The sequence below is a fragment of the Sylvia atricapilla genome, chromosome 16 (genome assembly GCF_009819655.1).
Source record: "Sylvia atricapilla isolate bSylAtr1 chromosome 16, bSylAtr1.pri, whole genome shotgun sequence".
Classification (NCBI taxonomy): Eukaryota; Metazoa; Chordata; class Aves; order Passeriformes; family Sylviidae; genus Sylvia; species Sylvia atricapilla.
The window spans coordinates 14,871,177-14,895,322 of NC_089155.1; the positions used below are offsets into that span (position 1 = coordinate 14,871,177).

General features: G+C 46.0%; 1 protein-coding gene across 1 annotated transcript in view; it reads right to left on the reverse strand.

The window, feature by feature from the left end:
• Positions 1-1,759: 1,759 nt before the first annotated feature.
• The window catches only part of ARFGEF2 (ADP ribosylation factor guanine nucleotide exchange factor 2), a 31,560-nt gene continuing 9,173 nt past the window's right edge, over positions 1,760-24,146 (reverse strand). The window contains 44 exon segments of the mRNA XM_066331021.1: positions 1,760-2,877; positions 3,521-3,638; positions 5,204-5,330; positions 5,333-5,341; positions 5,728-5,785; positions 5,788-5,888; positions 5,891-5,897; positions 6,879-6,922; positions 6,925-6,939; positions 6,942-6,989; positions 6,992-7,006; positions 7,289-7,306; positions 7,309-7,402; positions 7,636-7,690; positions 7,822-7,960; positions 8,721-8,856; positions 9,272-9,309; positions 9,312-9,338; positions 9,341-9,399; positions 9,505-9,633; positions 10,217-10,379; positions 10,770-10,942; positions 11,098-11,233; positions 11,236-11,248; positions 11,872-12,041; positions 12,781-12,821; positions 13,555-13,654; positions 13,981-14,128; positions 15,254-15,412; positions 15,740-15,789; positions 15,792-15,867; positions 16,054-16,205; positions 17,230-17,401; positions 17,492-17,576; positions 18,406-18,611; positions 19,601-19,712; positions 20,500-20,701; positions 21,172-21,265; positions 21,267-21,281; positions 21,768-21,907; positions 22,137-22,236; positions 22,496-22,730; positions 23,252-23,382; positions 23,766-23,914. Coding sequence (XP_066187118.1) covers positions 2,701-2,877; positions 3,521-3,638; positions 5,204-5,330; positions 5,333-5,341; positions 5,728-5,785; positions 5,788-5,888; positions 5,891-5,897; positions 6,879-6,922; positions 6,925-6,939; positions 6,942-6,989; positions 6,992-7,006; positions 7,289-7,306; positions 7,309-7,402; positions 7,636-7,690; positions 7,822-7,960; positions 8,721-8,856; positions 9,272-9,309; positions 9,312-9,338; positions 9,341-9,399; positions 9,505-9,633; positions 10,217-10,379; positions 10,770-10,942; positions 11,098-11,233; positions 11,236-11,248; positions 11,872-12,041; positions 12,781-12,821; positions 13,555-13,654; positions 13,981-14,128; positions 15,254-15,412; positions 15,740-15,789; positions 15,792-15,867; positions 16,054-16,205; positions 17,230-17,401; positions 17,492-17,576; positions 18,406-18,611; positions 19,601-19,712; positions 20,500-20,701; positions 21,172-21,265; positions 21,267-21,281; positions 21,768-21,907; positions 22,137-22,236; positions 22,496-22,730; positions 23,252-23,382; positions 23,766-23,914 — 4,436 coding nt within the window. The 3' untranslated portion in view covers positions 1,760-2,700.

The window sequence follows — 24,146 nt, forward strand, 5'->3', positions numbered from 1 at the left end:
AAGTCTGAGCTAAAATCTGGGAGGTTTGGTTGTAGTAGTGGACATCGGTAAGGATTGTTCTGTTACAGTTTAGAATGTGAGGTACCAGACACGGGTAACACACCGCTGGGAAAACACCCTTTTCCTGGACGGTGAGACACAACAGAAACAACACAAAGGGAGTTTTTTATCAGCACAGAAGGGAGGGTTTAGGGTTTCCTCGCTGGATCCTCTCCCTCCCGTCCCTGGGAGGCTGAAATGAGCTGCCTGGAGCTGCACAAGCTGCAGGAGGGTCAGGAAAACCACCGAGTGCTGGGAACAACCTGAACACACCCGATTATTGCTGACGTGGGGACAGGGGCCTGCAGGAACAGGACAGGGCTGCCCTCTGAAATACAGCTAACCCCAGCTCCCTTCGTGCACTGCACAGCCTCACATACCCAACCTGAGCAGTTTGGGACTGGTTGTAAATACAACAAAAGCTTTTCTGGAGGAAAAGAACAGTCTCAGACCAAAGGTTGGAGGAAGCATGGATTAAACATCCTTATCCTATGTGCAGAGAGAGTAAAAATGTTGCCCCTTACAGTAATGAAAGCCCATGAAGCAACTGTGAAGTCATTTAAGACCTCAAAATTTGGAGTTGTTTCAAGACATGACTGTGGGGCTTTCAAACCTGTGACACACAGAGGAACATGCAGCTGGCCAGGTGTGTCTGATGGGACATGAGGGGACACATTCCATGAGGCAGTGACACATTCCAAACCTGAAAAATAATCGTTCAAATACTTTCCTTAGGACTACCTACAACCAGAAGAAAAGGAATAGCATATTATTACAGATTTAAATAGAATTAAAATAAATACTTCATTTCCTGCAGTGCCCGATGCAGTGACATTCCCAGGGGATGAGCAGCTGCATGAGATGCAACACCAAAGGATATTTCTAATGCAGCAAGTTAAATACCAGCATTGCTTATTTTTCAGTCTTCTCCTATTGTCAGAGCCATTCACTCCCTGCTACCAAATAGCAGGGTATTAATTTAACCTAATGGGCATTTAAAAGTCAAAGAGCCACAACTACCACTTACTTTTCTTTGGTTAAAAATAAAAAGTAAAAATCAATTGTGAAAGCTTTGTCACTACTACTGACTGTAAAACCTTTCCCAAACAATGCTTACACAGGACAAACTGATGGATTGAGGAGCACCATGAAAACCCTTTGGGAAAAGATCACAAAAAACAAATCAAACAAATAAACAAAGAACAACAACCAAAAAACCCCCAAAGAAAGCACATCCCCAGCAGCTCAGAGCAGCATATCCCACAACAACCTCACCTGAGGCCATCCTGCCAGGAGACTCAACTCAAAAAATAAAATCATGTTACACACTTAGTTCCATTCAAGTAGGTAGGTGGTTGTTGCTGTTTCTTGGTTTGTTTTTTTCTTTAAATACTGTTAATATTTTAAGTTTGCTACTCGGGATAGCACAGCAGTGAATATAACACTTTGCATTATTTTAGGAAGTGGAGCCTCTCCTCCCATCCTGCCATACTTCCCTGGTTTAGAAGAGTCTTGAAACTTGAAATTTAAAATTATTTTCAAAGGCCAAGACAGGATTCTGTCATGGAAACATTGTCACAGAATCCTGATGCATTTCAAGGAAAGAAAGAAAACTCTTGAGCAAGCAAAGCTGTGGTGTCATGTCACATTTTGCTCACAGGTGGCCTTCAAAGCACAGAATTGTGTTCATAACTTAGAGGACATGAATGAACTTGCTTAATTTTGCTAGAGCAGTTTTTTGGAAATTCAGGGGGTTTTAGATGCCACTAAGAACTAAGAGTTGAGAACAAAAATCATTTGCACAAAATGACAAATCAGAACTTGCAGATCTGCAGTAAAAGGAGACAAAGTTGTGTTGAGGATTGGACTTTTTGCTAAGCAGTCACCATTACTGCTAAATACACTATATTCAATGGTCAAAAAGGTGAGTTTTATTTGTTCTGAGCCTTGTTTTTGATGTTCCTGTGTATGCTCTGTCCATGATCTGCCAATGTATGAAAGGAAAAGGTTAGCCTTTTCTTTTCCTTAAATGCCTTGAACTCAAGCCTAATTAGCTAAAGGAGTAGATGGTATTGTTGCTCCTGATGTAAATCTTCCATAAACTAAAAGTCAGTCTCAGAAGATGCAGTACTGATATTAAAACAAATTTAAGTAATTTTCTAACCAGGAGGACAACCTTCTCCAAGTATCCTACAGCCCTGCCTGGTCCTGCACACAAAGGAAAACCCAGAGGGATCTCAGGTGGTCACTGGCCACCACAGTCCAGTTTATTGTCAACACGTGCCAACGTCACAGGCTACACAAATACAGCCACTCGTCCCAAGGGGCAGAACTCCTGTGCAGAGATCGCTGATCTCTCAGCTCTGGCTGGGATGGAAGGCTGAGCAGCGGATAAAGAAGAGACATACGGGATCATACAAATGATGAGCACGAAACAAAGAGACTGCACACCTAGTGTATTGACTGTGTAAGCAGTAATTTAAATCAAACTGCTGGCACTCTGTAGGATGGACAGGACAGGACTGTTCTCCTGGTTCCCAAACGCCGCGGTGGTGAGGATGACTTGCTCCCGTGGCCAGAGAGCAGGGTCCCCTTGCCCAAGCCTGCAGGGTGTGTGAGGACACAGCTGCGGGTGCAGCAGCCCCAGCAGGGCCAGCAGGGCTAGCAGGCAGGCAGGTGCAGCCCAGGGGTGCAGCGCTGCTCCCCGGGGCTGCAGATGTTGAAGAGCAGGCCGATGCGCAGGAAGAAGCGGCGCAGCACCGCGCGCAGCTCGGGGATCAGCTCGAACTGCATCATCTCACACAGGAACGGGTAATAGGTGGAGGCGTGGGCCCTGAACTGGCCGAGACACACAAACACAACATCACTCTCCATTGCTACAGCAGAACACAGAGTGTTGACACGTTCATTAGAACGCCAGGGCTGGCCCAAGCCCTCCCGATGGCCCCGCGAGCTCCACGGTGTCTGTGGGGCAGCACACACTGGGCCTGCTCTGGGGTCACTCCCTGAACACAGCCAGGCTGTTGGGACTTCTCAGCCTGGAGGTAGCATCACAGTCTATTTGTAGCAACAGGAATATCTGCATTCCCTTTTCCTCAGAAGGAAAATTCTTATTGCCCTCCCTGTCAAGGAAACTGGAATTCCAGTTTTCACAGGGGTGAAGCTCACCCTTTACCATTCCTGTGCAGCTGTAACACAGCATGAGCCCCTCCCTCACTGCACACTCCTTGTGCTTTTACATGAAAGCTGTGCAGCAATCCTACCCACGTTCCCACACAACTGGGAATTGCACGGATGCAGCCCCAGTCCCACTCTGCAGAATGCCTGCAGCCAGTGGAGCTGCCACTGCTGTGTGGCAAGGAGAGCACTCATCCTGAGGAACCTCCACCCCCAGCCTGGATGGAAATGAAGACTGAACTCAGGCTGAGGCAAGAATGAAAAACACACCCAAATGCAGACACGACTTCCAGCCCCTTCTTACCTTATCATCACTGATTTTTAGTGTTTTTGTCAGAAGCAGCAGCAGGAGATTGGTCCAGGCTTCCCTGTGGCTTTCCGAGTTGACAGTAATAAAATACGCCAGGGCTTCACTGCACACACTGCAGAGATGGCACAGTTCACACAACATAAAGAAAACCCTTTTAAAGTTTCTGATTACATGCTCTGTGTGTCCTCTCAGTGTACTCTGTTTTCAATCAAGATGTACTTCCATGGGAAGTACAATCAATCACATCAACAACTTTAACTAGACAGATCTGCTTTTTCTGGTACAGGAATTGTTCCAGAAAACTGAACTGAAATACTCTTCATGTTGGTGACAGAGAAGGAAAAGGAAAATGAAACTGCCCAATAAACATTTTGTAAACTGAAACGCTGTCCCTTTCAACCTGCAAACATCATTTCCTGACCCTGAAATTGGCAACAGCACCATGAGAGCTCTCCCTCCAAATTTGGACTGGTTTAATAAGATCTGCACAGCTCACCATCACACATCAAGGAAGAATTATTATTGTATTAATAAATATTTAGTCCCTGCAGCAGACTGTCAACACAAGGTACAAACTGTACCACTTACTATGGCTATTTTTAGAACACTTTTAATTAAAGAAGGCCTAAGCAGATTAACATGTCCACACATGCTGGTAGATCAGAATCCACTGTATCAGTACTAAGAGCAAATTGGGAAATCTTCACCTTTGATAAGAGACTAGCACTTCCAACTTCGATGTACCAACTCACCCAAATACCTTTTATATTAATTTAGAATGATTTTCCACATTTTTTTAAATTCCAGCTGTACAGCAGCTTACACTGCACTCTTTTCCAATCAGTGTATCCTATTCAACTTCACTGCTTTGGACTCAGATGGAAAACTCTTCAGATGCCACCACTTGCATAAAGAAAAGCCTGTGCCAGGCAGAAGGTGCTCCATCTATTCCAGGCACATTGCTCCACCTCTGCTCAGGGAGCTCTGAGTGCACAGTGTCCCCAGCTGCGTGACCCTGTCCCCAGCCCCCTGTGCTGCCCCCAGCCCCTCGTCCCCAGCTCCTGTCCCACCTGAGCAGGCAGTGTCCCAGCTGTGTGTCCATGTCCCCAGCCCTTGTGCCCAGCCCTGTCCCCAGCTGTGTGTCCCTGTCCCCGTCCCCTGTCCCTGTCCCACCTGAGCAGGCAGAGTGTCCCCATCCCCAGCCCCAGCCCCTGTCCCACCTGAGCAGGCAGTGTCCCCAGCTGTGTGTCCCACCGCCCCATCCCCTATCCCTGTCCCACCTGAGCAGGCAGAGTGTCCCTAGCTGTGTGACCCTGTCCCCAGCTATGTGACCCGGTCCCCAGCCCCTGTCCCTGTCCCACCTGAGCAGGCGCTGCTGCACGGCAGCCCAGGCCTCCTGCTGGCTCTCCCAGCCCCTGTCCCTGTCCCCAGGCCCTGTCCCTGTCCCCAGGCCCTGTCCCTGTCCCCAGCTGTGTGTCGCTGTCCCCAGCCCCTGTCCCCATCCCCTGTCCCACCTGAGCAGCTGAGCAGGGGCTGCTGCACGGCAGCCCAGGCCTCCCGCCGGCTTCTCCCAGCCCCTGTCCTTGTTCCCAGCCCCTGTCCCTGTCCCCAGCTGTGTGTCCCTGTCCCCAGCTGTGTGTCCCCTGTCCCTGTCCCCAGCCCCAGCCCCTGTCCCACCTGAGCAGGCGCTGCTGCACGGCAGCCCAGGCCTCCCGCCGGCTCTCGTCCACGTACATGCGGAACAGGATCCTCAGGCAGCACGCCAGGCTGCTGGTCTCTTGCTTCAGGAGATTTGGTTTGGATTACCCTTGAACCCTAGAAATCAGTCCCACGCAGGACAGGAGGGAACATCCAAAGCTGCTGTTACTAGCCAAAAGTAAATTTTATCAACAGTATCTGACCAGTAATGATCTCTTGTCCAGACAGTATTTCTCCTCCTTGACCTTGACTGAGTTCTGGTTTATTTACAAAGATACTTCACTACAGCAGTACTTAGCTGTGTAGCTCTATTTTAATTTAAAAACCACCCAGATAATTTAGCAAACAGAATTATTCAAGTCATCAGGAAGGGGACAAGCAATAAAGCATGTGACTGTCCAATAAACTCTAGGGCTGATTTGCAATAGCACACTGTTGTGTCATGATACTTAAAGCTAGAAGTGTAGTTCAGCATTTTTTATCAAATAAAATAAAAGCCTCACCTGCTCTCCATAACACAGTTCGCTGCTCATAATTTGAATTAAAGGCTTTTTGAAAATGAGTGAGGACTCCTGCAGACAATCCAGTAACTTAAAAAGGTGATGTGAAGACATATATTTATACATTCCTTGGTCTTCTGTGTCAATGTGGATATCTGCATCAGTGTGTCTCGCTAAAGAACAGGGGCACAGAGAGAGAGAGCACATGCCATAAACCCCAGCACCTAATTCCATTTCCAGTGCAGTGCAGTGTTAGTGCAGCACAGCAGAGTGCTCCTGTCAGGATCAGAGCTGCACTCTTCTTGCTTCAGAAGAGACAAGTTATGATCTATCCCAGTTACTGATAAGAAAACAAGACTCAAGAGCAAGGGAAGGACTTCCTTATGGAGACACTGCAGTCACAGCAACACAGCACAGAACATTTCCTCCCTCTAGAAGCTGTCTGGGTAGGTCTGTTGAATCCTGACAACATCAAAATGAACAACAAAACCAGTGTAGATTTAGATGTTGCCCAGTGTAGAAATTCCCCATCCTTGGCTCATGTCAATTTAATTAAACGGGTCAATATTTAGCTAATTTCACTAGGATTTTAAAGTATACCATCCCCAAAACTCTACCTGAATGCACTAGCCAGAACTCCCAGCTTAGGGCTTCATTAACAGCCAAGCCAGAGCTACTGTGCACCACTGCCAGAATCAGAACTTTCAGGGGCAGGAACATGTCTGAGGTCAGCAATGAACAAATCTTCACTACTGACCTTGCTGAAGTTCAACTTCTGCAACACAAAACTTCCCTTTGTCCTGTGCAAACATCCAGACTGAGCAGAGCCTCAGCTGTGGCTAAATGACACTCAGTCTAATGAGCAGAACAGAATGCTTTCCCCCAAACAAACAAAAACCTTTTTGATGAGTCTGTATTCATGACCAAAAACAACTATAATCTATTATATTGATAATAAAATTAAAGTAATATAATACCACAACAGGCAGGCTGCCAGGCAGCACTCGAGGCAGACAGAAAAATCACAGCTTCAGAGTAGTTTACACATTCAGGGTAATGCTGGGAGTCAGAAAAAAACCTCTATTTTGTGAACATGTCAGAGCATTGCAGTTTGTACTTTACTGTCACAAGGTTCCAGGTAAGTCTGATGGTACCTGAGCTGCAGCCATGTGCTCAGCATCCTCCTTCTTGCTTGTTGTGGATAGAACACTATGTATCAATGGTCTGGATCAGCTCCAGCTGCACCACACACTTGATCAGGAGGCAGCAAATAGCTTTTGGTCTAATGAAATGGAGCAACACAAGTTTCAGAAGCAATCATGATGATTCATTTACAAAAGGCTAGCAAAATACGACATTCCCCTTAACAATTTGATATTTAGTAATGCTGTGAATTATCTTCTCACTGCAAAGAGAGAAGAAGAACATCTCACTGCGAGGCATAAACACAAATTGAAAAGACTTTTCCCATGTTTTTAACTGCCCCAAAACTTTCTGTAGAGAACTACAGAAATGGACTAAGACTGGCTATAAAGGTGCATTGAAAAGCTTGTGTTTTCCTTACTTGCATAAGGAGCACCTTCCAGCTCTCATCTGTTGGATTTGAGTATTGGCTTTGTCCTCTTTCAGAGGCATTTTTATCCATGCTGCTTAAAGACTGGTGATCTAGGTCCAAATCCTGCAAGAGAGTGCAGAGCAATTCCAGCAAGCTGAAACACTAAAGTGATAAACCAGTTATCACTTTTCAGATGACTTCCCTAATCCTAGATTCAAAGGCCTCCTGCATCCATCTTTACAATAACACCAAATACAATCTAATTCCTTGCCAGTGTATTGACTACAACAGATATTTCATAAGCCAACCTAACACAAAACACCTCAAGTCAGTTATCACCCTGAGTTGGCTCTTACCAAGTGTTTTTCAGATGAATCTTCCTCCATTCCTACAGGCTTCCATGTCAGCAAGCTTCCCAGAGTTAAAGAAACAAAACAACAATAAACAAACAAAATACCAAACAAAACAGAATAAACCAAAAAAGGTAAATATTGTTGCTTTGGAATTGGGTATCAATATAAGAACTGAACTCATGAACTTACACATGAGGAATAGTTGTTTTGAAGATTTCCAGCATACAGTTGCATGTCTGGCCCCAGACTTCAGGGCTGAATTTCTGTCCATTGAGTATGACCAGGTTTTCCAGGCAGTTTGTGCCTGATCGTGCCAACTGCTCATTATCTGTCAAAAAATCTTCCACATTTATCAACTTCTACAACATCAATGAAAAATTAAGCATTCCTATACTGCTTCATTAAAATTTTACCAATACTGTGAAATGCACAATCTCTTGGCTCAAAGCCTATACAATATGTTACATAATATGAAGCTAAAGAACCTACTGAATTAAAAAAATGAGTTTAAAATAGCCTTCATGAGATGGAAATCCACCAGGGCAGATGAAAGGCAGAACAGAAGAAGAGGAGAACACAGTGAGAAACAGGAAGGAAAAGCAGCAACTGGAAATTATGATTTACTGCAAGATCATCCCTGACATTCCATGGCAGTCACATGCAGGATTTCAGGTGTAGGACTTGGAGGCACAAAGAACAGATGCTCTTGGCAGAGCTGTTTAGAATTGTTGGTTGGCTGAGAAGGGTGAAGAATGCAGGCACACATCTGTGTGTCATGAAGGAGGTGACGTATCCCTGCACTCAAACCACCAAAGGTTTCTGGCAGAAGGTTCAGAAGATTCACACCACTCTCCAAAAGCTTTTGCTGTGTCACACAAACACCATGAGCCCATTATGAACACAGAAACAAAAAAAGTTGCCTAACTCAATAAAATATTAAGGCTCAGAAATTCAAGATATTGCATCAATCTACTGCAACACATATTGTCCTAATATGAACTTTTATTCTCCCAAAATTCAGTTAACCCCTTCTTAAGTAACAACATTTAAAGCTACATTTGATCCAAAGACACAGGTAAATGAGGTACCTTGTTTTACACACCAGTGTAGCTGTGCAAGTATGTCAGGAAGGAGGATCTCGTGCAAAGCCTCATAGAACTGTGTGAACACATCACAGATGGCATAAAGGGCATGGTTGCATGTTGTGGTCATCCACTCTGATTTCTGGGACAGAAAATGAAAGTCTTTGGTTTCATGGGGACTCTTCCACCTGACAACACTTTGGCTGCTCAACAAGAGACAGCTCTGAGGAGAGGAGAACCCAGAACTAAAGCCTCACTGCAGGTGCAGACTGCAGATGTCCTGTCAGAAGTGTTCAGCTGGCCACAAGAACACTGCTCAGAAACTCTACATGTCATAACAGAACATTCTCCTTGGAAATAGTCAGACAGACCCACAGGTCACTGTGGCAAGTTCATTTACAGCACAGAATTGAGCAGAACACAGAATGTGCTTAGTCAAGTCTGGGGCACTATGGGATGGCAATATCTGATGTCAACAGAAACTGTGCCTCAGATGTGCAAGTTCCCAAAAGGACAACTCTAGGGAATGCTTGCTTTGGGGGTGCTTTTGGTTTTACCTCTGTTTGCTGTTCAGGGAGTTTCATGTTATCAAAATGCGAAACACAATTCTGAACAGGTCCTGCCCCAGTGCTTCTCAAAGGTGTGCCCGTAACTCTTCATGATTTCAAACATCACTGTTAAGCCTCTATAAACAAAGCCAAGCAAGTACAGATGTTAAAATGTGATCCTGTGATACCTTCACTAAATCAATTAAAACAAAAAAAAAAGGAAAAAAAGAAAAGCTTTTTACCTTGTACGAACATCCAACTTGCAACGATTGATGATACAAGAAAGCTCAAACAAAATAGGAAACCATCCTCTGACCCACACTCTGTCCCCAGGAGCCACATTCATGTCATCACTTGTGTATTCCTTAATACCTTGAAGATCAGCAGGAAAAAAAAAAGATTAATGAAAAAAAAATCTTAAAAATGTTTCTTTGTGACAAATTTAGATACTACCAGAGGTACAGGCAGACTTGGAAAGTTAATAAGGAAATCTAGAATTGGCAGAAACCAGTTCTACAAGTCTGGACCCTGAAAGCAGCAGCCAGTGGGGACATGCAACTGCAGTGTCACTCCAGGCTCTCCTCAGCCAGTGATTACTGCACTCAGTATTCACACCACAGACTGGGAGAATACACACGTTTGTAACCCACTGAACTAGACATAACCAGAGTGAGAGAACAGGAAGCACTGCTTTCCAAGTCATCTTAACACCACAAAAACAACCAACAAACCAAGGACTATTTAATTCAGTTATTCCCCATACAGGACTTAACATTACTTAACTAGCCCTAGTTTACTGCTTACATAACACCAAAATTTCTCCTAAATCCAAATCAGCTTTGAATACAAAGACTTGCAACTCAAGATTGAGTATGGAAGCTCCTTCTCAGTAGATTCACCTCCATTTAACAGTGGAAGAGAGCATGAAAATGCAGCAGGGTGAAATTTCCAGTTACCTGTGGTCTTTCAGAGACGTATTTCGCACAGTAGCGAATAAGCCTGATGGCTTCCATGCTGGTGTCTGGGAAGGCAACGTTACAGGCAAACTCAGAGAGGCATTTCACTGCGTCCTGGAACGAGTCAATCGCTGCTGGAAAATGCTGCTGAAAAATATTTGCTGTGAAGAACAAACAAAGACACTTTTTTAATTTTACTGGCATTAATATCCATAGATAAACTGCATCAATCTAGGCACGTCACCCATGGAGCAGACAAACACAAAAGGACCAGATCTCCTGCAATTAAACATGGTTCTTTGCCCTCTCCTCCACTCTCCCCTGTCCCACCCCACCACCTGCATTCCAAAGTTCTACAGCAGAGTATATCCAGTTTGTCCTGTCCACGGCATCCAGGAGACTCAAAGGCTACGACCCAGTGCAGAGAGTTAAACAGCCTGGCTGCAAGGCTGTGTGTTTATCTGCCTGGAAATGCAAAAGCCTTGCCCAGAGGAGCCTTTGAAGCAGACTCCCAGCAGGCAGGCTGATCGGGCGTGTGCAGCACCACTTACTGACGATGTGTGCAGTAGTCTGAAAGGCCAGCTCTACGATATTGCCATCGTGGTCGGACGCTGCCTGATGGAAGACTGCAAAGATATTCTTCCAGCCTGAACGAATGTTGCCAGCCTGGGAGCTCACCATCTGGGCAATACAGCGGATCACCATGTCCCGGATGGTTGGAGACCTCACAAAACAAAGCACATAAAGGAAGGCAAGGACTACTTCACACTGGCTCAGAGCATCTGCCCCACTTCCCTGCTCGTGACCATCTAACCCACACCAAGTGACCCCCCAAGTGGGACTAAAGCAAGCTGAAGCAGAAATTGCAGTGTCTCACACCTGTTCTTCTTCATAATATGCTCAAAAGGCCTTAGGAAGTCTTTCTGGAAGCGGAAGTTGGCTAACTCTCCCTTCTCAAGAAATTTCATTGACAGCTGCCTTAATGAGTCTACAGCAAAGATGGCCACATCTTCGTAGGGTTACACCCAACCTAGAAGGAAGCATATTGTCAACACTTACCAGTTCATGTGCCATTTGTATGAGTGACAAATTCATCACTCGGGTTCCATCTCAGCCCACTAAACACTGCTAGCACATTCTGGTTTGAATACTTGGGAAGAAGGGGCTCTTGTGGAAAGGGCCCTTCTGTCATTTTGTCCATCTAAACAGACCCATGGATTCTGAATGCATCAAAGCAGAACTATAATAGCCAGCGGATGCTAAAATTAAAATACAGCACAATACAATAAAATAAATGAAATCTTTGATTAAAAAAATCCCATCCTAGCATGCTTCAGTTTCCTAGGGAAAACAACTTGTTCATGTCTGCCTGTGAACATTTTAGAGGAAAACTAACTTGGCATTTTATCCAAAGGAAAAGACAAAGAAAAATCACAAAAACCCAAATCATATAATGAAGATTATATAATTAAAGATCATTTCCTAAACATCTCTATTTGCACACACTTTAGATTTTTAAATAGGCGCTTCCTTTAGGTGCAGTGAACGGAATTGTTTTCAACAGCAGAGTTTAGGGCCCTAGCACAGGAGGGAAAAGCTGCTCAGAGGAGTCCCCCATTGATGCACGTGGTGTGAGGTGATTTGGAGGAGTACCTTATTGAAGTGGTCCCCGATGACGTGCCAGACCCTGGACCACTGCAGCCGGATGCGGCTCATGTTGTAGTAGGAGATCTCCACGATCTTCTGCAGGCTGAACATGCGCGGGTGGTGCGGGGCGGCCAGCTCGTCCATGGACACGGCGCACAGCCAGCGCACAAAGTCCACTGCGGGCGGGGGGCTGCAGTGAGACCCCTGTCCTGGGCCCCCTGCCCCCCTGCCCCTGAGCCCCCCGCCCCTCCTGCCCCCAGGAGGCTGCAGTGAGACCCCTGTCCTGGGCCCCCTGCCCCTGAGACCCCCGGCCCCCTGGGCCCCCTGCCCTGCCCCTGCCCCTCCTGCCCCGGGAGGCTGCAGTGAGCCCCCCTGCTGCCCCCAGGCCCCCCTGCCCCTGCCCGTGAGCCCCCTGCCCCTGAGACCCCTGCCCCAGGAGGCTGCAATGAGCCCCCTGTCCTGGGCCCCCTGCCCCTGAGACCCCTGCCCCTGCCCCTCCTGCCCCAGGAGGCTGCAGTGAGCCCCCCTGCTGCCCCCAGGCCCCTGCCCCCTGCCCGTGAGCCCCTGCCCTGAGACCCCTGCCCCAGGAGGCTGCAGTGAGCCCCTCTGCTGCCCCCGGGCGCCCCTGTCCCCTGCCCCTGCCCGTGAGCCCCCTGCCCCTGAGCCCCCCGCCCTCCTGCCCCCAGGAGGCTGCAGTGAGCCCCCTGCCCCCAGGCCCCCGGGCCCCCTGTCCGTGAGCCCCTGCCCCTGAGCCCCCTACCCCCGGGGAGCTGCAGTGAGCCCCCTGCTGCCCCTGCACCCCTGCCCCTGGGCCCCCTGCCCCTGAGACCCCTGCCCCTGAGACCCCTGCCCCCGGGAGGCTGCAGTGAGCCCCCTGCCCCCCTGTCCCCGGGCCCCCCTGCCCCCCACACATACCTATGGCGTTCCCGTCCAGCCGCGTGGAGCCCGTGAAGATCCTGCAACACACCAGGGAGGGGCCTTTCAGCTGTGCACCCGGCTACAGCCAGGGCTGCAGCAAAGGTCAGCACAGCCAGTGCTTCACAGTGCTCCACGCAGGAACTCTGCACCCCCGTGTCCCTGCTCCTTGGCAGCAGTGCCTGCACCTCCCTCAGCCTGAGCATCCCCTTTCCTGCACCAAGACACAGCCTCTGTGCTCCTGCCCCACTGCAGGAACAGACACAGCCTCACAAGTTTACCCAGGCCAAGTTATGCTGGGACACTCATTTGGGTGACAGCATGTTAAATTTCATGGGGGCAATAAACAGACAGGAAGAAAGCTTTGCTGTAAGACTTACTGGCTATCAGCCACTTTTGATCTTTATATCCTCTGAAATACGGTTGGCTGTGGCTGTCAAAACAGACAGGAGAAAGGCTGGATGCCCTGTTGTCCCTTCTTGCCCTGCAGCTGGTCAGTCCTGAGAGGAGTTCAGACTGCTGATAGGGTCCATACAGAACACGGATGCAGCAGAGAACATTCCCAGGTGTTCTGGACTCTGATGTGTAACAGACACAGTTATGGTTAGACTAAACACTGCAATATATGACTGTGCAGACTTGCACAACTGCACCAGCAGTTTCTAAGAACTCCCATTCCAAGAGCTGGTTTAGGATAGAAGCAAGTCTTCAGACAACAGTCCAGAAGGGCAGGGGACCAGGGTGCTTTAGGCCAGAGGGTGACACTGTCAGTACCTGTCCACTGCCACCACCACACTCTGGGAGCTGGTCTCCCCCACGGACTCCTGGATGCTGGCCATGTGCCGTTTGTCAGCCCCGCTCCCGACCAGGGTCCCTGCAACAAACCCGTGAAAAACAGCATTGGCCCCAGGACAGAACGACTTCATGGTAACTGCAACATCAAACACGTAGACAGAGAGAAGTGACTACTGCTTCCAGTTACCACGTAATTTATATGGAGCAGATGGTGCCTTGGCCAGATCAGTGCCAGTTATTACACAGCTAAACATCACATTGATCAGGTTAACACAATATGACATTCTTAATAAATTGGAACTGATAAAATACTATTTCAAAATATGAACTCTAAGTCAAGTACAAATGGTTAATGCTGCACACTTGTACGTGCATCTTTGTGAAGCTCAGGATTAATAACCTTACCTAATCCCAGGCTCATAAACTCCTCTCCTGCAGAGGCATAGCCCTTCATGGTGCCTTCCCTGTCACGGCCAGAACCAGACAGATACCGAGTTTTCACACCAGTTCCTATCAGCTGTGCCAGTTCCAGCTGGCTAATGCACTTCAAGATCTAAAAACAAAAGAAATTAAACACCATTTTTATGTACACCACCACCTTTTTATTCTCAACATACATTTGTATTAAATATTAAATATTCATTACCATCCCAGGTTCTCCAACCATTCAAACAACTTTGGCCATGATAACAGCTTTGATGGAGCTAAAATATTACTAACAAAATTGAAAATGAAGTTGAGTGGTTCATTCATATCATCAGCCACCATGAACCATTCCAATGCAAGTATAAAATAAACAGTGCTCCAAAATCTAACCTGGATCTCCAACTACTAAGGGACACCTTTTTATTACTCTTTACAGCATCAACTTTCACGACTATAAACAAGTTGGAGGTGATCTTCTAGAGCCTTCCTTGTCCTGGAGAGATGAAAAGACTGAAAGGCTGCAGCTCTCAGCACTGGAGTAACAATGTCCCACCCTACACAGTTCAAATGCCAGTGCTGTGCTTGCCATGGCACAAAGCTGACTCTCCTCCTCCTCCTTCCCCCACCCCATCCCTTGGCTGGCACGAGCACTCAGGACACTGTGCTGTGAGCCAGGGCTGAGGAATCTGCCAGCTCTAGCACATTTTGGCTCATATCACTCAGCCCAAGACTAGAGCCAGAGAACTTAATGCAGCAGAAATGCTCCCTTTAGCAACAGCACGGATTTAGAGCTGATAAAATTGCTCCTGGAAAACAGGCTTTAAGAAAATGCTTATAATCCTGATAGCTCATCTTTACCAATCATCCACCAAAGTATTTTAGCCCTAACTTTTCATGTGCTTATGGTGTAAATGTTGCCAAACACTGCACAGACAAGTCTGGACCTGAGCTAGAATATTTTTGTTTCCATGAATAAGAATACAATAGTCATTCTGCAGAGTTTTCTGAAGTCAAATGAGACTTCTAATATCATTTAAATTCCATATCAAATGCAGGCACAAAAATTACAGTACTGTCACACAGTTTCCACAGGGACTTAAAAATGCTGAGCATTATTTATATATATATTTAAAGAAACAAAATCAAAAACTTAATATAATGCACTTCCTTCACATTTTAAGAGGGTTCTGGGAGCTGACAGTAGAAGAAAAAATATTACACCACATTCAGTATTTAAACTAATAAAATTTACCTCGTGCCAAGAATTGCCAAGATAGTTGCCATCTGTGTGAGCAACTGTAATGAGTGTCTTAATGGTATCAATGTTCTTCTGTTTCATTTCAGTAATGCTGGAACTGGCAGTCAACAAGGAAAATCGAGCCAGGGCCTGCACATAAGCATCTCGTTCAAGCTACAAGACAGAGAAACAAGTGTCAAAGTCCCCAAAGTGCCAGAGAAAGCAACTTGCCTACAAATTTTTCTTCTATGGATAGCTGGCACACTAAAAGCCCTTTCCAGCTAAAGGAGAGTAAGATACCAGTTGGCAAACACTCTCAAGAGAAGATTCAGCAAGACAAAGAAGAGTTGAAGAAATGCCTGATTACATCAAGACCTTTTACCATTTCAAGCAAAGCAGATGAGACACTTCATCTTCTATGTACAAGGTGTTTGTAGTTCTTCACCCACCTCCCAGAGCCCAGCTGGCCCCAGGCAGGCCCAGGCCAAGTCTGGCACCCACCTGCATTCCAAAGATGCAGGCTATCCTTATGGCACAGCGAATTCCCTCAAGCACAAGGATGCCACCTCTGGGTCATCACAGTTCTGCAAGCCAACGCTGTAAGCTGCCAGCAGAGGAGTCCAGACAAGCTAAACACAGGAAGAAACCAAATTCAGAGGTCTCTTAAACTTTAGCCCTAAACACTGGGCTGCTGATACCAAATATATCCAAAGAGTCCACCTGTTGCATTAGCAAACTCTTCAGAGGCATTTTCCCCTTTTTCCCCCACGCTGAAGCTCTGGATAAGGAGGACACAGCGAGAAGCTGAGACTCACTTTGAAAATGGGCCTGACGTGATCCAGGTGAGTGGCACTGGTGAAAGGAGCCTTGGCATGGCTCACTGCCTCCATGAGGGCCTTGGCTGTCTTTGCCATCTGCTCCATCTCCAGGTTGTACAACAACCTCCTCTGCTTCTCACTGGCTACACCTGAGGGCAGCAGCACACAGACACTGCTCAGCTTGGGCACATTCCACCCCTGCACACTGAGCCTCACAGAATGGTGGAGGGATTGTAAATGAAATCAAAACAACAGAAAACCTTGCCAAATCAAGTCAGGAGGCTGCCCCAGGCTGCAAGCAAGGAAGCCCAGCACTAAAAACCACACTGAAATTAAGACTTTATTCTGCACAAAATAACTAATCCAGCCCTTTACTGTATAACACATGCTATTACCTAACTGTTCCAAGTCAGAGGTGCCTACTCCATCAAGTCATTCTGCCTGTAAAAGTGGATAGAAAATCCTCTATCTTCTTAGGGCTCACATCCTCACATCAAAACAAGCCCCCACCAACATGATAAATCAATTAATAACTTAGTATTTCTTTATCCTTATACTACAGGGTGCAACTTCAATTTTCCAGCAAATTAATTTTGTTCCTATTTTGATTGGGAAAACCTGCAAACAGCATGAAAATGCTGGACAAACCACTATGCTGAAGATTCAGAAATCACTAATTTGAATTAAATTCGTACCAGTTATTCAGAGTAAAAGCAGGGTACAGGGATACTGGTTTCTACAGCATGCTACACTCATTTGGCCTGGATGAGGAGAGGTGACTACAGACCATGACAAAGTCTCTAATCTCTCTGGTGTGCAAACACTGTCACAGGACCATGACACCTCCCAGCCACTGAACTATGGAGGGAGACAAAAACCAGCCCAAATCAAGCCTCACTCATTGTCTAGCACATAAAAACAGGTTCAAAGTTCCCTCGAGTTACTCCTCACATTGGAGTCTAAAATCCCCAAGGGCTCTGGTCTCTAGTGCTGCTCTGCAGAGGGTCACAGGCACCCACAGGCTGCTCCCAGCACAGCAGGCAGTGCTGAGCTGTAACTGAGCCAGCTCCTTCTGTGCAGCTCTAAATGCAATTTTCACAAGGACTCTGCACACCACGCTCCTGCCACAGCTCAGGAGCACCAAGGGCTCCCCAGTTTCTAGTTCCTTCTTACTTGGTTTGCTACACTTGGTGGCAATTGCATATTCTTTTGTCTCTTTCATTGCTATTTTCTTTCCTTCTATTTCTTCATAGATTGTGGATAAATACTCTTCTGGCAGATCTTTGCTGTCATTGATGCCTCGATTCATTTTAATGTACTGCTCCTTTGTCATTTTATTTTTCACCTGTAAGAAGGAATAAGTTGGATATCAGATTCTCAATGCAAGTTCCAGGGCAATTGGACTTCTGTAAGTTTGGATTTTTTAAATTTTTACCTGTGGACTGTGCAAGTCTGTGGTCAGCATTATAATGGAGTATGCCAAAACATAGGCAGTGTCTGCACTAGCAAATAGTGTTTGCCTGAGGAAGGAAAAAACAAAACACGTTATAGACTCCAATTCCTCAATCCATTAGCTCCTTTCATATGCACAAAAATACCCAGAAGGTATTCAACCAAAGAGCCAACAAAGACTGAAGCTAGCCATTAGAAATGCATCAAACCCCAAGCAGTTTAAAACATGAACAAAAAGGGGGAAAGGCATATCATCTTTGCAATACTGAAAACCAGAGGTGGCTGAGATTTTCAAGTACATTCCCTACCAATTACCCAAAGAACAATAATGCATGATCTTAAAAAAGTTAAAGGACAGCTTATTTTTCACTCAGAGCTTCATAAAGATTGATACAAAGCCAACCCACTGACACACCAACTGGACTAAGCCTGACTAAACTTCAGTGCTTATTGCACTAGGAACAATAGCAACTTTGCCTATTTGGTACCAAATATATACATACACACACCTTGTTCCACATCTAACAGGTAGGCAAAAGCATTGTAACATCCTCTTAGCTGTTTATGCCATGAATTTTTAATTCTAAGCCATTTCTAGTGCTTATATTGTTCTTTACACTTGACTGATCTACATTTGTTTCCATGAATAAGAAATTGTCTCTGCATTAGCTGTTGCATTTTAACATACTTAGGGCTTTCCTTTTCCAGTAATTCCCTCTAGCAGGTCCTTGGGAATAAAGGAAGTGCCAGCATCAGCATCCTTCCTACCCCATACCAGCAGCAGGATCCCCTCCTCACACAAACCCGCCCTGAATGCACCCCCTGGCCCCAGGGCCACACAGAGCACAGGCAGGGATGTCCTCTGGGCACTGGGGTGACACCAAGGGCTGGCATTACCGTTGATTGCACTCAATGTATCTAGCAGCAAACTTCTCCATCAGCCTGTCGATCTTCTGGGCCTCTCCCGGCAGGCGGAAACCCTCCAGGAAGATCCGCAGAGCACAGACAAAGTCTTTGCCACAGAAATCCAGCTGATCCACGTAGGCATACATCACCTCCTTGTTAAACTTGCTGCTCTCCCCAAGGAACTCCCCCACCTGAGTCTAAAAACACACAAGAGGCAGTTATTGCTGTGCTATCCAGTGCCAGCTCTGCAAGAGGGTTCCCAGGCCAAGACTGCAGAGCCCAGCTCCCAGAGCTGACACACCACTGAGCACAGGGAGGGCTGGAGAGGGACAGGGCCACCAGACACTGCCCCTCAGTCTGCATCCTCCTGCCCTCCTCCCCGCGAGGCAGGCCCTGCATTACTGCAGAGCAGGGGCAGCTGCACTGTGCCCAGCTGCACACGCAGCAGAGAACGCTCTGCCACGGCAGCACACACAGCATCCTGCTCTGCTGGCACGGGGCTGCCAGAGAGTGACACTGCCCTTGTGTCACTACCTGACACTGTCCCCGCAGCTCCAGGGACACACAAACGCACACCCCACTGACAAGGAGCCCCCCAGCACCTCCCTAAGACAGCAAGGGAGCAGCAGGTAGCTGTGGCACTGGGGTGCCCAGGAGGAGCCCTGCAGGCTCATTTCTGCAGGATGGAGCTCCAGGGCACACAGCCCCAGGACACACAGCCCCAGGGCAGGGCACACAGGCCCAGGGCAGGGCACACAGCCCCAGGACAGGGCACACAGCCCCAGGGCAGGGCACACAGCCCCAGGACACACAGCCCCGGGACACACAGCCCCAGGACGGGGCACACAGCCCCAGGGCACACAGCCCCAGGGCAGGGCACACAGCCCCCAGGACAGGGCACACAGCCCCCAGGGCACACAGCCCCAGGGCACACAGCCCCAGGGCAGGGCACACAGCCCCAGGTGAGGGACACACAGCCCCAGGTGAGGGGCACACAGCCCCAGGACAGGGCACACAGCCCCAGGGCACACAGCCCCAGGGCACACAGCCCCAGGGCACACAGCCCCAGGGGACAGGGCACACAGGCCCCAGGACAGGGCACACAGGCCCCAGGACAGGGCACACAGGCCCCAGGACAGGGCTGGAGGTACTGGGGCAAGGGTGCTCATTGTGCTGAGTATCTTACAGAGCACAGGCGTTCCTCCTGGTGCAGGAACTGTGCCAGGTCCTCTGCTGTGCTGCCCAGCATTCCCTGCTCCTGCAGATACTGTATTCCTCTCTTGGGCTTTTTGTTAAACCTGTTCAGACAAAAACGTGGGGAAATTGACACACAATTAAAAATACCACAGCCTATAAAATTCGAGTTTTACAGAGTCCTCATAAATCAAAGATTCTGAGCTCTAGCTCCATGGCTTTTCTTTCTAGTTAGGAAAAAAGTTTTAACTTTTCCTAACATTTTAACAGAATGTGTAACAAATCTGTTATCTATATCATACCACAGGCTCCATCTCATAGTGTACATTGAGTTGCTGATAACCTTAGAAACAATTGCTGGAAAACTCCAAAACTCACCGTTTTGAACATTAAAATTATAGACTTCACATAAAATGTTAAAAATGATGCTGTCCAAGGCCTTTTCTAGCATTTAGAGACACGAAGACCTTCAGATTAATAAAACATAAAGTAAAGCATAGCTGCAAAATTATTTAATTCTACAAACTCTATTTCAATAAAGAACAACAAATCATGTAAGAACTGCAAGACAGCTGTGTCCCTCAAATCCATTCTCTCTAGAAGTACACACTCGTGGAGCTGAGCCAGCAAAAAGGGAAGCTGTGAAAACCCCTTCCACTCCACCAGGATTTTATGAAATTCCTTTTAAGTCTAACAGCTCCAGCACTGGTTTTTGACCACAGCAGGTGAGAGTCTATTCATTAATAGACTATTATTTATTAATTAATATCTATCTGTTAATTAATAGTCATTAATACCAGTTTGTAAGTGTCCCTACAGGTGTGACTGTGAGACCATAACAACGCATTTTATTACTAGTGCATCTGAGTTTTCCTGCCATACTGGGCTTACAGTTCTATCCCATGCTCAATTATTTCCTTTTGTTGCTTGATGACTTCAAATTGCTCTGGATCATCTGGGACAGCAGTCTGGGTACCAACACTTCCAACTCCTGAGGACACAGTGGAGTCCAGGGAACTGACACTGCTCCGTCTGCCTCCAGGGTCCAGGCATTTCCCCTCAGCCATCTCCTGGTCAGATGCTTTATAGGAACCTGTTCACAAACAAGGGGAGACTTCATTTATCCTGGTTCAGTCAGGAGCTTTTAAGGAGAAATCTAGGAGTCAATATTCTTATTTTACTATGCATAGTTTTCTGGTAGTCTGCACTACACTACATGAAGATGATCTATTGGTGCAATTCTAAACTAACCCAACAAAAGGCAGAAAAGCAGCAACACCTGTGGAGAAATTCCAGCACTTAGGAACTCCAAGACTGCTCTCCTGTCTTGTTTTACAGTAGACAAGGACCTGGCTAAAGCTCATCAACAAACCCAGTTATTCAAACAGACACTTGGAGAATCAGTTACTGCAACAGCACCAACAATTGTTTGTAAAATACCTCCCTTGTGTAAACAAATTGTTATGTACAAACCTGGCATCCACACTTCTGAATAGTTCTAAACACTGAACAAACACAAAACAAAATGATTAAATCAATCCCTCTATATAGAAACAATCTTACCCAAGCTAGTCTGATGATTTGGGTTCACATAAAGGTCTTTGCTCCATTCTACCATACATTTTAAAATAGAAACCAAACATTCAAGTCCTTTTTTTCCTCAGGCTTAGTTCCTAAAACACAAAGAAGAAGAAGAAAATAGAAAAAGAAAAACCAAACCAACAAACCCTGCTGAAAACAGTCTCTACAACAGTCTCCCTCTAAGGACTGGAAAAGTATAATCTTAAAAAGAAAATGTTTCTGGTGGAGAGATGGCACAAAGTCTGTGCAAAGCAAACCCACAGACAGTACCACTGGTTCATGAGCTCCAGAAAGGAAGTCATTAAACTGAGGCAGAGGAAGGCTTGCTTGGTTCTCTCTCCCTTGGCAGTGCAACTGAAGAGACCAGAAGCAGCCTGGTCTCACAGTGCAAACAGGCAGCAAAATCACCAAGTAATTAATGGGGCTGCTCCAACATCCAATTCAAATCATCAGAATGATAAAGAGTAAGTGATGAGTAGGTTACAGACAGCATGAACCTCTGGAAGTGTCAGTAACAAGGCAAAGATGGCACTGTTTAGGAAAGAACAGTCCCTTCTCCTCAGAGCTGCTTTCCTTACCTGTAAAGGGGTCATTCCCAACTCATGCCCACTGCGTCCCTGGGCAATTTTGGACAAATCATTTACAAGACGTTCAAATATATTAGCAGCATTTAAATCACAGTCATAGTTAACATAAATATCCACTACACACTGGGCATCTAGAAAACAAAAGGAAATGGAAGCATTAGGATTCTGTGCAGAAGAACTTTTAAAAGGAATCAGCCTTTTTAAGGCTGGAGCAGGCAGCACAGATGAATGCAGACTTTCAACCCAAGCACTCTAAGATCAAATTCAATTCTCATACTTAAACATTATATGTGGCATTTCTTCTCAAAATAATTTTCATCTGCTGCCAGAAGAAGTGATTCTTTTACAAAGTAGAAATACCTGCACAAATTCTAGTTAAAGTCTGAATCACCATCCATTTGTGTTCAAACGAACTTGAAGAAGTCTCTAGAATATTCAGGAAGATCTCTTTGAAGAACACCTGCAAAATAAATAAGGTTAAGGTCTTGATGATCTGAAACTTGTTAGAACCACATGAATTGTACAGATTCAATTCTGTTCAGTAATCTCTCTTGAAGAGTAACATTTCATGCATAGCAGAATCTGGATACAGTACTAATATATTAGTTTAGTAAGCAAAGCAAACTAAGGCGTTAAAATGGAAGTTCCAGCAGTCTTTTTACCATTACAGTATTTTGAGAACTAGAGCATATGTAATGTATAGATTAAAAGTCTCTCACCTCAATCTGCATTTTTAAATGGGTCTTAAAATTTGAAAGCAGTGTGAGGAAGATGGCAAGAGAGAGCTCAAACACATCAGGAACAGAAGAGACTCCATTTTTAGATAATGCTACACAAAGATATTGCTTGATTGCATTGATGAACATCTCATGTGTCCTGAAAACCAGACCAGCATTCTGCAGCACTGAGAGAAGCAGCTGGAGAGACACAACCTTGGAACGCAATTCATGGGATCTAGAAAAAACCCAACATTAAATACATTTCTATATTTTCTTAGTATATACTTGCATTCCACATTAGCACTGCAGCATTTCTTCCACATCAGGAAGAAATTACTGTTATTTTGATTCATATAAATGCAGGGGGCAAGAGGGGTGGAAATCAGCCAAGTGAATTCTCAACTTCTACCACCTGAATTTGAAATTTTTTCAGTAATATTAACATCTTAGGCAAGCCTAATAAATGCAGCTCAGTGCTTCTTAAGCACTTCCCCATTGTCCCATCAAAAGCTTCACAAATACTAATAGTCAAGGCCACTCCAACTGATAACATTAATAAGCCTATTATGCAAAACCAAACAATCTCAAGGACTGAATTTTTAATAATTGAAGCTATTTTCAATCCTAGATTCATCAAGCTAACTAAACCAAAGGCCTGACAAGTGGGTTTTGAACACTGCTGAACTATCCAGCAGCTAGTCCACTATGTCCAAAGGCTGCCAGGAGAGGAGGGAATAACAAATGCAGGGTCATTACTTGGGATCAGGTGGTCCTTCCCCCAGTGGCTTCATGGAGAGCTTGCACAGAGACCTGAACACAAGGAAGGCATCCTTCTGGAGAACATGGGAAAACCTGGCAGCACCTTGATGTCCAGACACATCTGTCTCCTTGAGAGGAAGACACACAGCACACGGCCTCAGTGAGACAAACCAGCAGAGCAATTAGAGATTCCACAGCTCCTCTGAGAATCAGCTACAGTTCAAACCAAACCTAAACAGGATTACAGGGGACCTGGATCTTGTCACACGTGCTGACTGACCCTTTATCTCTGCCCCCACTCCGCATTAAAATACAACTAGTATCATCAATTTCAGGACAGGTATTTTCAATATATGCTTAATTGCAGCTGCTGCTTTCTTTTTGAACCTGACAGGACACACACATTAGAGTTTCTGTCCCTTTCTTCTGCCAAACCCCACTCTACTAATTGTCACAATAAAACCATTTCTTCTTTTGTAGATGTATACTGGCATTCAGTACAGTTATTTACCAGATTATCAGTGGAGGAAACAGACTGCCCATCATCTGGAATCCCGTTGGTTTGTACATTTTCACTGCCAGAGCCAGAAAGAAGAGTATCTGCAGTGTCCAGTGCAGGCAGAGTCTTGACAGGTTCTGTTACCTGCTTCTCTTCAGCCACTAAAGGGGAAGAAGGAGAACTGATCAAAACCATGCATGAAGAGTTTTCCATCCCGTGACTTTGGGAAGCTCTGAGCAGCACAGGAGCAGCGCTGGTAAAGGAGAAAGTTTCTCAGCTACCAGCAGAAGAGTATGGTGATACAACCAAAACCTGTTCTGGCTTGGTAAGATACTTAGTTCTTCTCAAGATACTTAGTAACAAAAATTTTATTCCATGCTTCTAGAATCAATA